Below are 11,524 nucleotides of genomic sequence, written 5' to 3'. Positions count from 1 at the left end.
GGGGAGCAATCTGGGTCCCACTAACACCCTTCCTCTCTTTCCTGTCTCCATGTGCACACCCAGCGGACCTCTGTGAGGGGAACAGGTGGCGGGTGAATGCCTGAATGACCATGGCTGAGCGCTCCTGCGGGTTAGGGGACAAAGCAGTTGCCATGCAAGGGTTCAAATCCCCCAGGTCTGACTGCAGTGTCTCCCATGAACAGGTCTATTTAAGACGTGATTGGGAATGTGACAATGACATTCAGCGTGTATGTCACCTCCTTTCTTACTACCAGCAGCCTTATCCCGCTCCGCCCTAGATTTTTCCACCTACGCTATTGCCACTTGGTAAAGAGGGAAGCTCAAAGCACACGCTGGTGTGCCCAAATTCTCATTAATTCCTCCCTGTAATTTGGGGAGAAATCGAGGTTACTTTAGTAGCAGCTTCTGAGTAAAAGTAAGTAGCCTCTTAGAGAACAAACAACGTTCCTGTTTCCAAAACTCCTCCCTGAACACTTATTTGCCAGAGAGAAGTCAACATGCTTTATGGCTGGGATCTAACAGGGTCTAAAGGGATGGTCAGGGACACGTGTGGCACATGTTGGTCTTTCGCCTAGCACAAACCACGACTAGACTTTCTGGGCCAAAGTGGGTCTTCCTAGGGCAACATTCAGATTTTTGCTTTTTCCCTGCAATGGGTGTATGGTTCTCCTTCCCCAGATGGACATCTAGGCTTGGATGGCAAATTGCCCATTGAGGGGTCCAATTCCCCCCCGGACCTTGTGTCTCCCTTCTGATACTGAACAGTATGGGTAGTGCAATCCCCAGCCAGGAGGCATTCCTGCAGGCAAACAGGCAGCCATTCTCAGAGTGTCCTGACCTTTGCACATGGTTTTTATTTTCCCTCACCACCACGAAGGCAATGTCACCCTCCACATTGGCAGGTGCTTTGGCCCTGTGCTGATGTAGAGGCCCCACTCTTGCCTCGGCCTAGGTCACACGCACTGATCTTCTTATACCTTGCTATAGAGCGAATGTTTGTGTCCCTTCCAAAATTCACATGTTGAAATCCTAACCCCTGACGCCATCATGTTAGGAGGTGGGCCTTTGAAGGTGATTAGGCATCTATGAACTAGGACATGGGACCCTCGCGGGACACCCCAAATCTGGCAGAGCCTTGATCTTGGACCTTCTAGACTCCAGAATGGTAGAAATAAATGTTTGTTATTTAAGCCTCAGTCTTTATTATTTTTGGTATAGCAGCCTGGACAGACTAAGACGTAGCTGGTTAATCATGGGCCGGCCACTGAACCAGACATGGGAGAAGCTCCCACATATACCAGGACTGCATTGCCTTTCACAAGTGAACATATTGCTTCTTGTTCTCTTATTTTTCTTTTAATGTTTATTTATTTTTGAGAGAGAGAGAGAGAGAGAGCGAGCAGGGGAGGGGCAGAGAGAGAGGGAGACACAGAATCTGAAGCAGGTTCCAGGCTCTGAGGTGTCAGCACAGAGCCCGACGCTGGGCTCGAACTCACACATCATGAGATCATGACCTGAGACGAAGTTGAACGCTTAACAGACCGAGCCACTCAGATGCCCCTAAAGCGGATATTATAAAAGATGCTCATTATTCAGGTAATGCAGAGTCTGAATATTTAACATTAAAGCAGGTGTGACGATTATTTGGGGAGAGGGAATGAATGATCTGAGAACCCACGCTGCTTAGGTTCCCTGCTCTGCACTTTGTCTACAGGCTCAGCCCTGACTCCTGGTCTGGCTCTCCTCAATCCAGTGCCCTCCCCACCTGTGCCCACATTCTCACCTCAATGCTGGGCTAGATACTGACGCTGCATTTTTAGACTGATGAGAACAAGAGGACAAGTTTGCTTAAACCGGCAGTCACTTTGAATGGGAAACCAGTGGCCATCTATTTAAAATGGGAAAGAGTGCTCTGTAAGATCAAATCCACTTTATTGGATGAATTTTTAGCTGTGCAATGGTGTTCTCTTTAATAAGAAGATTGACAAATCTTACACAGGGGGAAAGAGATTTGACACAGCAGTTTAAGGAGATGTTGTTAGCAAAAAACAAGCCGAGCAGAATTAAGTGGCTTCTTCCAGAAAGCAATAATTCCCCGTCTAGTCTCTTTTCACAGCTCATTAATTCTCTAGGCATCAGAAAAAGGTGTCTCCCAATTATCCTGCCACAGGAGAACGATGCTGGTGGATGGAAGCGGACGGTCTACAGCACAGCACAGAAAAGTGGTGATCTGAAGAGGTGGGACGCTCCTGTTGCCGTGGCCCCAGCTCAGGAGTCGCCCTGGAGGGGGGTGAGGCGCACCATGATGGCCTCTCTGTATTTGGGAGGGCTTGGCTTAGAGGCCCCTGCCTATCATTATCTGTGGCCTTGAGCAAACTAATTAACCTGTCAGTACCTCACTTGTCTCATTGGTAACAAGGGGTTACTAAGAGCTTCTCTACAGTGTTTGCAAATGAAGTGCGATCATCCAGGTGAAGTGCCTCATCCACTGGGCGCGTAGTAGGTGCTCAGTAAATGGTGTATGTGCAGAGATGTGTTCAGGGCATATTCTTAGAAGATAACAGGCAGATGTTTTTTGTGTGTGTTTTGTTTTGTTTTTGCTTTTGGCAATTTCAGTACAAAAATTTCAAGTTTCTGTGGCTCTCAACTCACACGAGACACATGGTTGAGGCAGGCTGGAAAGCAGGGCACAGGATAAATAAGGTGAAACTAGGTGCCCAGTTGTTATAGGTGGTGAGCAAGGAGGGCTCTTGCCAGGCAAGACAAGGGCTTCTTCTCCTCCGGCCAGGTCAACTGCTCAGGCCAGGATCTTAAGACAGCGGAAGGGAATGACAGGAAGTGGGCTTTGACTGCACAAGGGTGGCATCTGCAGGGAACGGTCACGGGCAACACCCATTCTACCTGGCCTGAGAACAGGGTCAATGGGCAATGCTGTCCACACCTATCAGGTGTCAGATTCATGGGGAGAGGAGAATTAGTGGGAACGTAGCTTCCTCTGAGTTCTCAGGGGCTCCTCCCTTATAAGGGGTGATTTCAGAAAGGAAGGTCATGGAAGCTAAGGCAAGAAGTTAGCTCCCAATGCCTCAGGGTCTGACCTGTGGGATACCGCTTTGGGATTTGGGAGGTGCTGAGGCCTATGGGAATTACCAGTGGGCGTGCCTGACTAACTGGCTTAACTCAGCTGTGTGGCCCTTCAGAAGTGATGGGCGGGCTCGGAGCCGTGTAGCTAAGGGCTGTGATCCACACATGGCTGGTGTGCAGGTGCAACGTTTATAAAGTGATCCACTGAAGGTCTGGCCCCCACCAGACTCGACATTTAGTAAGTGCACGCTTACACGAGAACTTCCAGAAAATGATTTGAAGAATGTTTCTTAGGTGTACCGAGTGGTCACGAAGAAGGATTTCCTTGAGATATGAAGGGCAGTCAGTCTTCCTGCAATCGAATCTTCATGAGAGAAGGCAGCGAATATGCACACTGGGATTGGTATCTGACTAATCGGGGAGCTTTGGAAGAGGACCGCATTGATCTCATTGGCTTCTGCAGCCTCGACGGTTTCTGTAGTTGGCTGAGACATGATACGGCCCGGGTTCATGGAGGCCACGGCAGAGTTAGCCAGCTGGAGAGTGGCTCACTCGGCCCGGTGCGGGAGGTTTTAGAATTGGAGATGGAGGCAGGTGTGAAGCGGGCCCCTCCAGTCCAGCTGCAGCATTAGCTTCACCTGCAGTGCCCCCTTCTTAGCTGCCTCACCGAGGGCTCTAACACGCAGGCACTGATGGGTATTGACTAAGGCTAGGTTTAGGTCTGGCGAGGGGGGTTGAGGAAATAGCCCCGCTGTGCAAGCCCTGGACCTGACAGGCCTGGGGTGAGGCCTGGAGCCCACCCAAGAGTCAAGACATCCCATCTTAGTAACGGACTGCATGCCTTAGATTCCTGATAGCATGCAGTTCCCCGCTGGGGTGCTTCCCCTTTCCGTGGGGGCAGGATTCTAGTGTATTCCCCCATTCCCTCCAAGACCTGCCTCACCACAGAAAAATGCCTGGAACCTGGATTCGGCGCCATGCCCCTGGCAGGAAGACCCCCCACCCCCCACCCCTTGCCGGCCCTGTCCCTATGCCTGCTCTCAAGATGGAGTCCACATACCCAAGCACAAGAATCCCCTTCCTCTGAGTATGGCGGCCCCACAAGAGGCAGTTCCCCATCCAGGCTGCCTGCCTCCTCTTCTCACACCAGCCCAGCCTGAGGGGATGTGGGCCTGAGAGCCCAGAAGTTGTTCCCTTTGTTCCGCCTTAACTTTCTGCCTCACCATGGCGCTCCTCTCTCTTCCAGGGAAGGTGCCTCAGAGCGGGCAGAAATGTGCTTCCATTCTCAAAGGGCAGCTGAGGGCTGTGAAAATCATAATTCTGCAGCCAGGGAGCATTTGAAATCTCTCTCCAGGTCCAGGGCAGCCTCTCAGGAGCCTGTCTGCCTCGACACGTGTCAGCTGTGCTTCATGGACCTGACCATCTGCCCCGTCTGCCCGCCCTCTTCCTGTGCCACTAAACTGGAAAAGAAAACCTCCGGAAGTTGTCCTTTTGAAGACCCTTCTCTGCTCTTTTCTCTCTTCAGGTTCCCCGGCTCCCTGATTCTCCCACTGATTGCCCTCGCCCCACGTTTCCTTCCCTTCCCGTCTGCCCCCTGGGCCTCATTCCTGCTCTCTGGGCCCAGCCTACAGGAAGGAGGCCCAGGGGCTTCTCAGCTGGGCTGGAAGGTGAGGACTCCTGGGTTCCCCCTCTTTGTGCTTCACAACTGCCTCCCCTCAGGTAAGGGCGCTGAGTCTGAGGTAAGAGTGTCTTGGCAGTGCTTGGTGCTGATTCTCATTTTAAAATTTTAACTGCTTGCCTCTCTGGTTTTCCTCCCCCCTCCTGGTTTCAGTCCTGACTGGCTCATCTTGCACTGGAAACTCCACTCTCTCCCTGGATCTCACCACAGGCTGAGACCGTGAAAGAAAACTACAGCGAAGGTGATAGGTACTTTGTGATTCTTGGGCCAAAAGTGCGAGAAAAGAACCAGCTACTGGGTTCTGTCTTGGGTGGGAGCTCTGGGGCACAGTACGATGGGGAATGGCCAGGAAGTGGCCCGTGACAGCTGTACATGAGCTCGTGGGTGCGCTGGGTGGCCCAGGCCAGCTTCTGAGAGTTACTTCCAGGAGACCAGGTATCTGGGAGGCTACATGTGACACGCAGAACACAGCAGAGGAAACACAGAGGAGGACAGACCATCAAGGACCTTGTCCTCCGTAGCTCTCAGAAGGTGGACACTGCTCTGGGAGTTGGAAGGAATCGCCTGCATGACGTGGATGGACCTTAACCCATGAGGTCTGTGAGCCTAGCCCAGGACCAGGGGTGTGAGCTTCCAGGGGGGCAGAATCTCCCCGCCCAGAATCCACAACAAGCCTCAGGGTGGTAGGGATGAGGGGGGAGGGGTGCTGGCCCTTGGAGGGGAGCTGCTGGGTGGTCTGTGAGATCCAAAGAGCGGGGTGATCCCAGCCAGCCGGCAGAGAGAAGTGTGTGTGAAGACAGAGGGCCCTCTGTAACTATCATCGTGGGGAAACCCATCCTGCCGCCAGGGCTGGCAGAGGCCAGGAGGGAAGAGGCAGCACTGCCACAGGGTCCCAGGCCACAGGCCCCCTACTCAGGAAGGCCTGAGCTGGGAGATGCCGGGACTGGACATACTGTTCCTCCCCATGGAGCCTTGATGGCCCCGGGGCCCCCCAAACAGCGCAGTCACATCATTCCTCCTCCTCCCCCGGCTCTGTGGCAGGTGCTGTGCCCCTAGAGGCCAGCGAGGGGAGGTCGTGGGGACAGTACCGTCCTCACACCGAACCCGTGTTCTCCCGGGACCCACCCAGGCCCTCGGGCCCGTCCTCTCCCTCCTGCTCGGCCTCTGTATCGAGCTCCGTTTCAGCACAGCCCCCCGGCAGGGGTGGGCTAGGGAGATACTGGAGGAGCCGGCCTTCCCGCCTCATTTCTGCCAGCTCCTTGGCACAGCAGCTGGGCGTGTTGGTCTCGTAGGTGTCGTGGAAGGTGTTGTAGTCCACCTCGTAGAAGCCCTTTTCCAAGGTGAGGACTGGTGTGAATCGGTGGCCCCAGAGCACCTCTGTATCCATGTAGGAGCTCCGTGCCTGGCAAGTCATACCTGGGGGGACAGAGGGCACAGGTGTGAGGACTAGCCACATCCATCCTCCATCGTCCAGCCAGCATTTGTGCGCCTCTACTTGTGCTGAGCACGTTGGAGAAGTAAAGCTGAAGAAGGCACAGCCCTCGCCTTGGGGGAGCTCCCCGGGGCGGGGGGGGGGGGGGGGTAGAGGCAGAAAAGTAGAAGCCAACTTGCAAGATTCTGGAGTAGGTTCCTAGAGACTGGGGCAGAAAATGGTGGAACAGACAGAGCCAGTGACATGCATTAAGGTCTAGAAGACTGAGCTACAAAAGAGGCAGGAAAAACGTCTGAACAAAGATAAATACAGAGTGAGTGAATGTTGAGAGACTGACAGGCATGTAGGACACAGGGATTGTTTGGGGGTAGACACATATGGGCAGAAGCCTCTCTCTCTCTCTCTCTCTCTCTCTCTCTCTCTCTCTCATGCACACACACACACGCACACCTTGGCTCCTCGACTGTGGCATGCTCCAATGCCTCCATTCCCTGTCTGCTCAGCCCTTGCATGCTTATGTTATTTTTAGGTATCGCTTTTTCTCCAGGGAGGAGAGCAGCTTTGTTTATGGATGAGGAAGCCTCTGTGTTTGGGGTCACAGGAAAGCAGCTTTCTGATATTGAATCTTCCGGTGGCTTGCGCTCTTAACTGAAGGAGAAGCCCTCTCCAGCTCACGGGGTCTCATGCACACCTAACCCAAGTGAAAGGCTGCTTCCCACCCATTTGTCCTCCAGTGCTGGGTACCCCCAGTGCACCCCATACACCGTGGGCTTGCAGCCCGCTCTCTGCTCCCGGGGTGCTGCCTGGGCCGGGCCTTTCCATTCTGTCGTCCCGTGTCACGGCCCAGAAGAGGGGCAGAGGCCTGAGCTGGGCACTGACCAGCCTAGACCCAGGCCAGATGTCCGCAGGCTCAGGGGGCCTTGGAGAAGACAGTGGTACAGGACGTCCACAGGGGCCTTTGGGCCGCATCTCCTGGGGCCCTCCCCTTGGGATATGGCGGGGGCCACCCTGCAGCTAGAGAGCCCACCTGTGTCCCTGATCTGGAAGGAAAAGACGCCCTTCTAGGTGCCAGACACGGTGCTGTACATAGGACACTCCGTGTAATCGCTTCATCCCCCCCGGCCACCCTGTGAGACGGATGGCGCTCCCTTTGCTGACAAGTTAACAACTTGCCCACACTCACGCAGGCTGGTTGTGGCAGAGCTGTGCTAGTCAAAAACCCGCCTGAATCCACGGCCCGTGCCTGGCTCCGAGAGTGTGGCGACTAAGACGTTAAAGTCACGGAGAGAACAGGTGTGGGTGGGAGCTGTCCTCCCCTGGTCTCCCGGGGACTCCCTGTGCTCATGGGAGGGGAGGAGGTCAACCAGGTCGGGCAGGTCACCTGCAGGCCACTGACTCTGAAGGATACCCGAGGGGTGGAGAGCCAGTTCGGCTGGGTCGACACCTGATCCCTCCATGGCAGGTGGGAGCAAAGGCATGAGGGCAGTGTAGGGCATAACTGTCCAATGTGTCCCCACCTCTCTGACCTGGCCCCTCCTTTGTGGTCCCAGAGTGGAGCTCCTCCTCCAGAAGCTCAGCCCCTGTTCAGATCCCCAACCCAGCACCAAGGGCGGTGTGGCCTGCAAGCCCCCCTCCCCCTGCTCTGCTGCAGGCTTCCTGCGTCCTGACTGTCCTTGGCCCCAGGGGCTCCCTCGGCTGTCACCATATGCTGTCTGGCCAGGCTCCAGCCCCCAGCAGATGGCCGAGCAGCCCCCCCCCCCACGCCCATCCCTGGAGCCTGTTTGCACCCCCAGCCAGCTTCCCCAGGCTCCGTCCAAATGGGAAGGTTTGTGAATGCCCCGTCTGAGTTTCCCACCCAGCCACCAGCTTCCCAAAGGTGAGGAAGGCTTGTTTGGCCATCTTTGTGACAGGCCGCTGAAATTCTGGGAGGCGGTGTGGTGCGGCAGACAAAACTCTGGATCTGTAAGTGGAATACCTGACTATGAACACCTTCTGTCTGCACAAAGCTGCACGATGCAGCATCAATGTCTGCTAGACAGGACTGGAGTGACCCTGGGGTGCTGTTGCGACAATTAGAAAACTACTTATCATTCCGAGCCTGAGTACGTTTTCTCCGAGTGCTCCGTCTACTGGGTGAAAAGAGGAGAAAAGAAGGCAAGGAGAGGAAAAGAAAGAAGAAGCAGGTGCAGGGTTCTGCCGGAGGGCTCCTCACCCCAGGAGGTGTGGCAGGGGTGGTGGGAGTGGGGGCTCACACAGAGGCCTTGGCCTTTGAGGAAAGGCTACCAGCTGCCTGTGAGGGTTCACAGCTGAGCAGGGAGGTGCCAGACTGGCCACGAAGAGGGCGTTTGCGTGGGGTGTAGATACGCTGTTTTCCGCTCGCCCCGTGTTCACTCAGCCGGCCTTCCACAGGGAAGCTTATGGACAGGCTTCTCCAGAGGGGGGCCAGCCAGAAGAGCTGCTCCCATGGCCCTGGGGCATGGGCTTCTCTCCCAAAACAGGATCCTGTGACTTTGGGAATCCTTGTGTTTGGGAAATGCCACACCAGAGCCTCTTCTCGCAGAGTGACCCGCAGCACGGGGAGACACCGTCAAGTCCTGCTGTAAAGAAGCCAGGGCACCCTGTTTGACTGTATTTCTCCAAGTTCTCTGGTCACAGAACTCTGTTTGGGTAGACATGTGCTCCAGGATGGGGTGGGGCAGCGTGGCCTGCTGAAAGCGAGGGCCAGCTTTGAGGCCCCCTGCCTTCACGGGCATCCTGGCTCTTTGACTGGCTCTTGGACAAAAAGTAGACCAATGGCCTGCCTGTCTGTGCCTCTGTTTCTTTATCTGTAACTTAAGGACCATCATCTCACAGGAGGTGGGAGGGCATTAAAGGCAATATGATATGTTGAAAGTTTAGAACTGCGTGGGGCAATCGGAGGGTTCAGTGAACATTAGCTGTTGTTACTCCCTCTTGAATACTCCCTCTTGAATACACCCCTCAGGTCACACCGTTAGAGACTGGGCTGGCTGAGTGTGCCATCCCAGGATTCTTAGGCACCGACCTCCACCTTCTAGTCCTGGTGACCTAAGCTCCCGGGCACGTTGGAAGGTTCCGTGGCTGAGGAAGATAAAATGTCTTACCTGTTGCCTCCACCATCCCTTCTAGAATGACCACGACTTCAAACTCCTCCTGATCCAGCTGGGCCCGAGACATCTCCCAGAAAGGGCTCTTCTCATTTATCTCGTGGGAGATGATGAGCGGAGACACCAGGAAGAGACGGTCATCCCCAGTGTCGAAGCCCACGTTAATGTCCGTCTGGTTCAGGGGGATGAACTCCCCTTCTTTGGTCTGCCGGGACTTGATGAGTTTGGCGCGGATGGAGGCCTCCACAATGTGGGAGTTGCGAAGGTCACCCACCCGGAACATGAGGCAGAGCTTCTCATCCCGCATGGAGATGACCGCGTTGTTGGAAAACATGAGGGTCTCTGCTCTCTTCTTTGGCTGACTGATCTTGACAAACATGCACCCCACCATGAATGCATTGACGATGGAGCCAAGGATGGCCTGGACCAAGAGGAGTATGATCCCCTCTGGACACTTCTCTGTGATCACCCGAAAGCCATACCCGATGGTGGTTTCAGTCTCAATGGAGAACAGGAAGGCAGACACAAAGCCACTGAGGTTTTCAACACAAGGAATCCAATCTTGGTCACCAACGTGGTCCAGATCACCTCGGATGTAGGCAATCAGCCACCAAATGAAACCGAAGAACAGCCAAGTGATGGTGTAGACCATCGTGAAGACAAGCAGGTTGAAGCGCCATTTGAGGTCCACCAGGGTGGTGAAGAGGTCGCTCAGGTACCGATAGGTTTCTTGGACGTTGCCATGGTGGACGTTGCACTTGCCACTCTTTTCCATGTAGCGCTGGCGGGGCTTCTTGCCTTCTGCCAGCAGACGGGTGCGGTCGGTGGCAATGGGGATGTAATCCCGGGCCTGTTTGGGAATCTTCTTAGGGTCCCTGGGAGTGACTCCAATCTCCATATCCTGGTTCATAGCATTCCTAGAATCGCCAGCCATAGCTGGGATGCGTGGAGTTAAAAAAGACATTATCAGTGAAGTGGACTGTTCTGATTCACAGAAACACAGGCCTTCAAGGTCACCCTTGCTTCTGGGTTCTCAAAGGCCCCTCATCTGGTATACAGTAGACCCTACTGTGGCGTTCTCAAGGGCAGGGACCATGTTTTCTTATATTACTTGCTTGTATCCCTGGTGCCCACGACAGGTTCTAGCATATAGTAGCAGCTCAATAGTTGCTTGCTGAAGGAAGGATGGAAGGAAGGAAGGAAGGAAGGGAGTAAGCGAGGGAAGTGGGAGGGAGGGAGGAAGGAATAGTTGTTTGTTGGATGAGTAAGTATGTAGGTGCAAACCGCACATCGTTTTGAAGGGATTTAAAGATATGTGGGAGCAATTTAAAAAATAAAATCACAACCATTTATTAAGTGCCTGCTACAGTCCATGCATTACACATGGACCGTCACTTGTTATCACGACAACTGGTTGGAGTTGGAGCGTGGGGTCTCACTGTTTGCTTAAGCGTCTATTTATTTCTAATAGTTCCCCCCCCCATTAGAACGTAAGCTCCGCACGGGCACAGTTGTGTCTGTTTTGTTCCCTCATACATTCCAAATACCCAGAGGCTAGCCCAGAACATACTGTATCCTCAAAAAGTACTTATTGGATAAATGAATAAACAAATAAGAAAATAGAGTCCCAAAGCAGTAAGTGATTAAGTGCTACCTGGGCCACCAAACATGTATGTAGGGGAGCTGATAATCTGGATTCTTGATCACTGGGCCCAACGTCTGTGTTTTTTTTCTTTTTATCTCCCTGTCTCCTTTCTTTTTGTCTCAGGTCTCAGCAGCAGACAAAAAGGAAAAGGCAGTGGGTGTCGGATTCACCATGTGGTCACTCCTCCCATCTGAGTGGGGAGTGCTGCCTGAGCACTTAGTAATATGACAAATTGCAGTGTAGACCCACCATTAAAAATCTTGACACAGTAATTCTGTGGCCTCTAAAAAACTGAAATGGAAAGGACATTAATGCCCCTAAGGTTTTCAAAAGGGCTGCAAACTTTTATGTGGAATCAAAAAAGAATGCATGAAAACCAAACTCACAGATACAGAGAACAGATTGGTGCTTACCAGGCAGAGGGCTTATGGGGCCAGCGAAATGGGTAAGGTGGTCAAAAGGTACAAACTTCTGGTTGCAAAATAAGTCCTGGGGATGTAGTGTACAGCATGGCGGTTACAGTTAACAGAAAGATGCTAAGG

The 11,524-nt window shown here is 53.5% G+C and overlaps 1 protein-coding gene across 1 annotated transcript in view; it reads right to left on the bottom strand.

Annotated features, from left to right (window-relative positions):
- Nucleotides 1-1,936: 1,936 nt before the first annotated feature.
- The window catches only part of KCNJ5 (potassium inwardly rectifying channel subfamily J member 5), a 29,187-nt gene continuing 19,599 nt past the window's right edge, over nucleotides 1,937-11,524 (bottom strand). The window contains exons 2-3 of the mRNA XM_042906245.1: nucleotides 9,335-10,273; nucleotides 1,937-6,196 (exon numbers count right to left, since the gene is read on the bottom strand). Of these exons, the coding sequence (XP_042762179.1) occupies nucleotides 5,874-6,196; nucleotides 9,335-10,271 (1,260 nt within the window). The 5' untranslated portion in view covers nucleotides 10,272-10,273 and the 3' untranslated portion in view covers nucleotides 1,937-5,873. The remainder of the gene's footprint in view (nucleotides 6,197-9,334; nucleotides 10,274-11,524) is intronic.

Source organism: Panthera leo, chromosome D1 (genome assembly GCF_018350215.1).
Source record: "Panthera leo isolate Ple1 chromosome D1, P.leo_Ple1_pat1.1, whole genome shotgun sequence".
In the NCBI taxonomy this organism is placed as follows: Eukaryota; Metazoa; Chordata; class Mammalia; order Carnivora; family Felidae; genus Panthera; species Panthera leo.
Note: the sequence above shows the minus strand (reverse complement) of the source record. Positions and strands in the feature narration are given on the sequence as shown.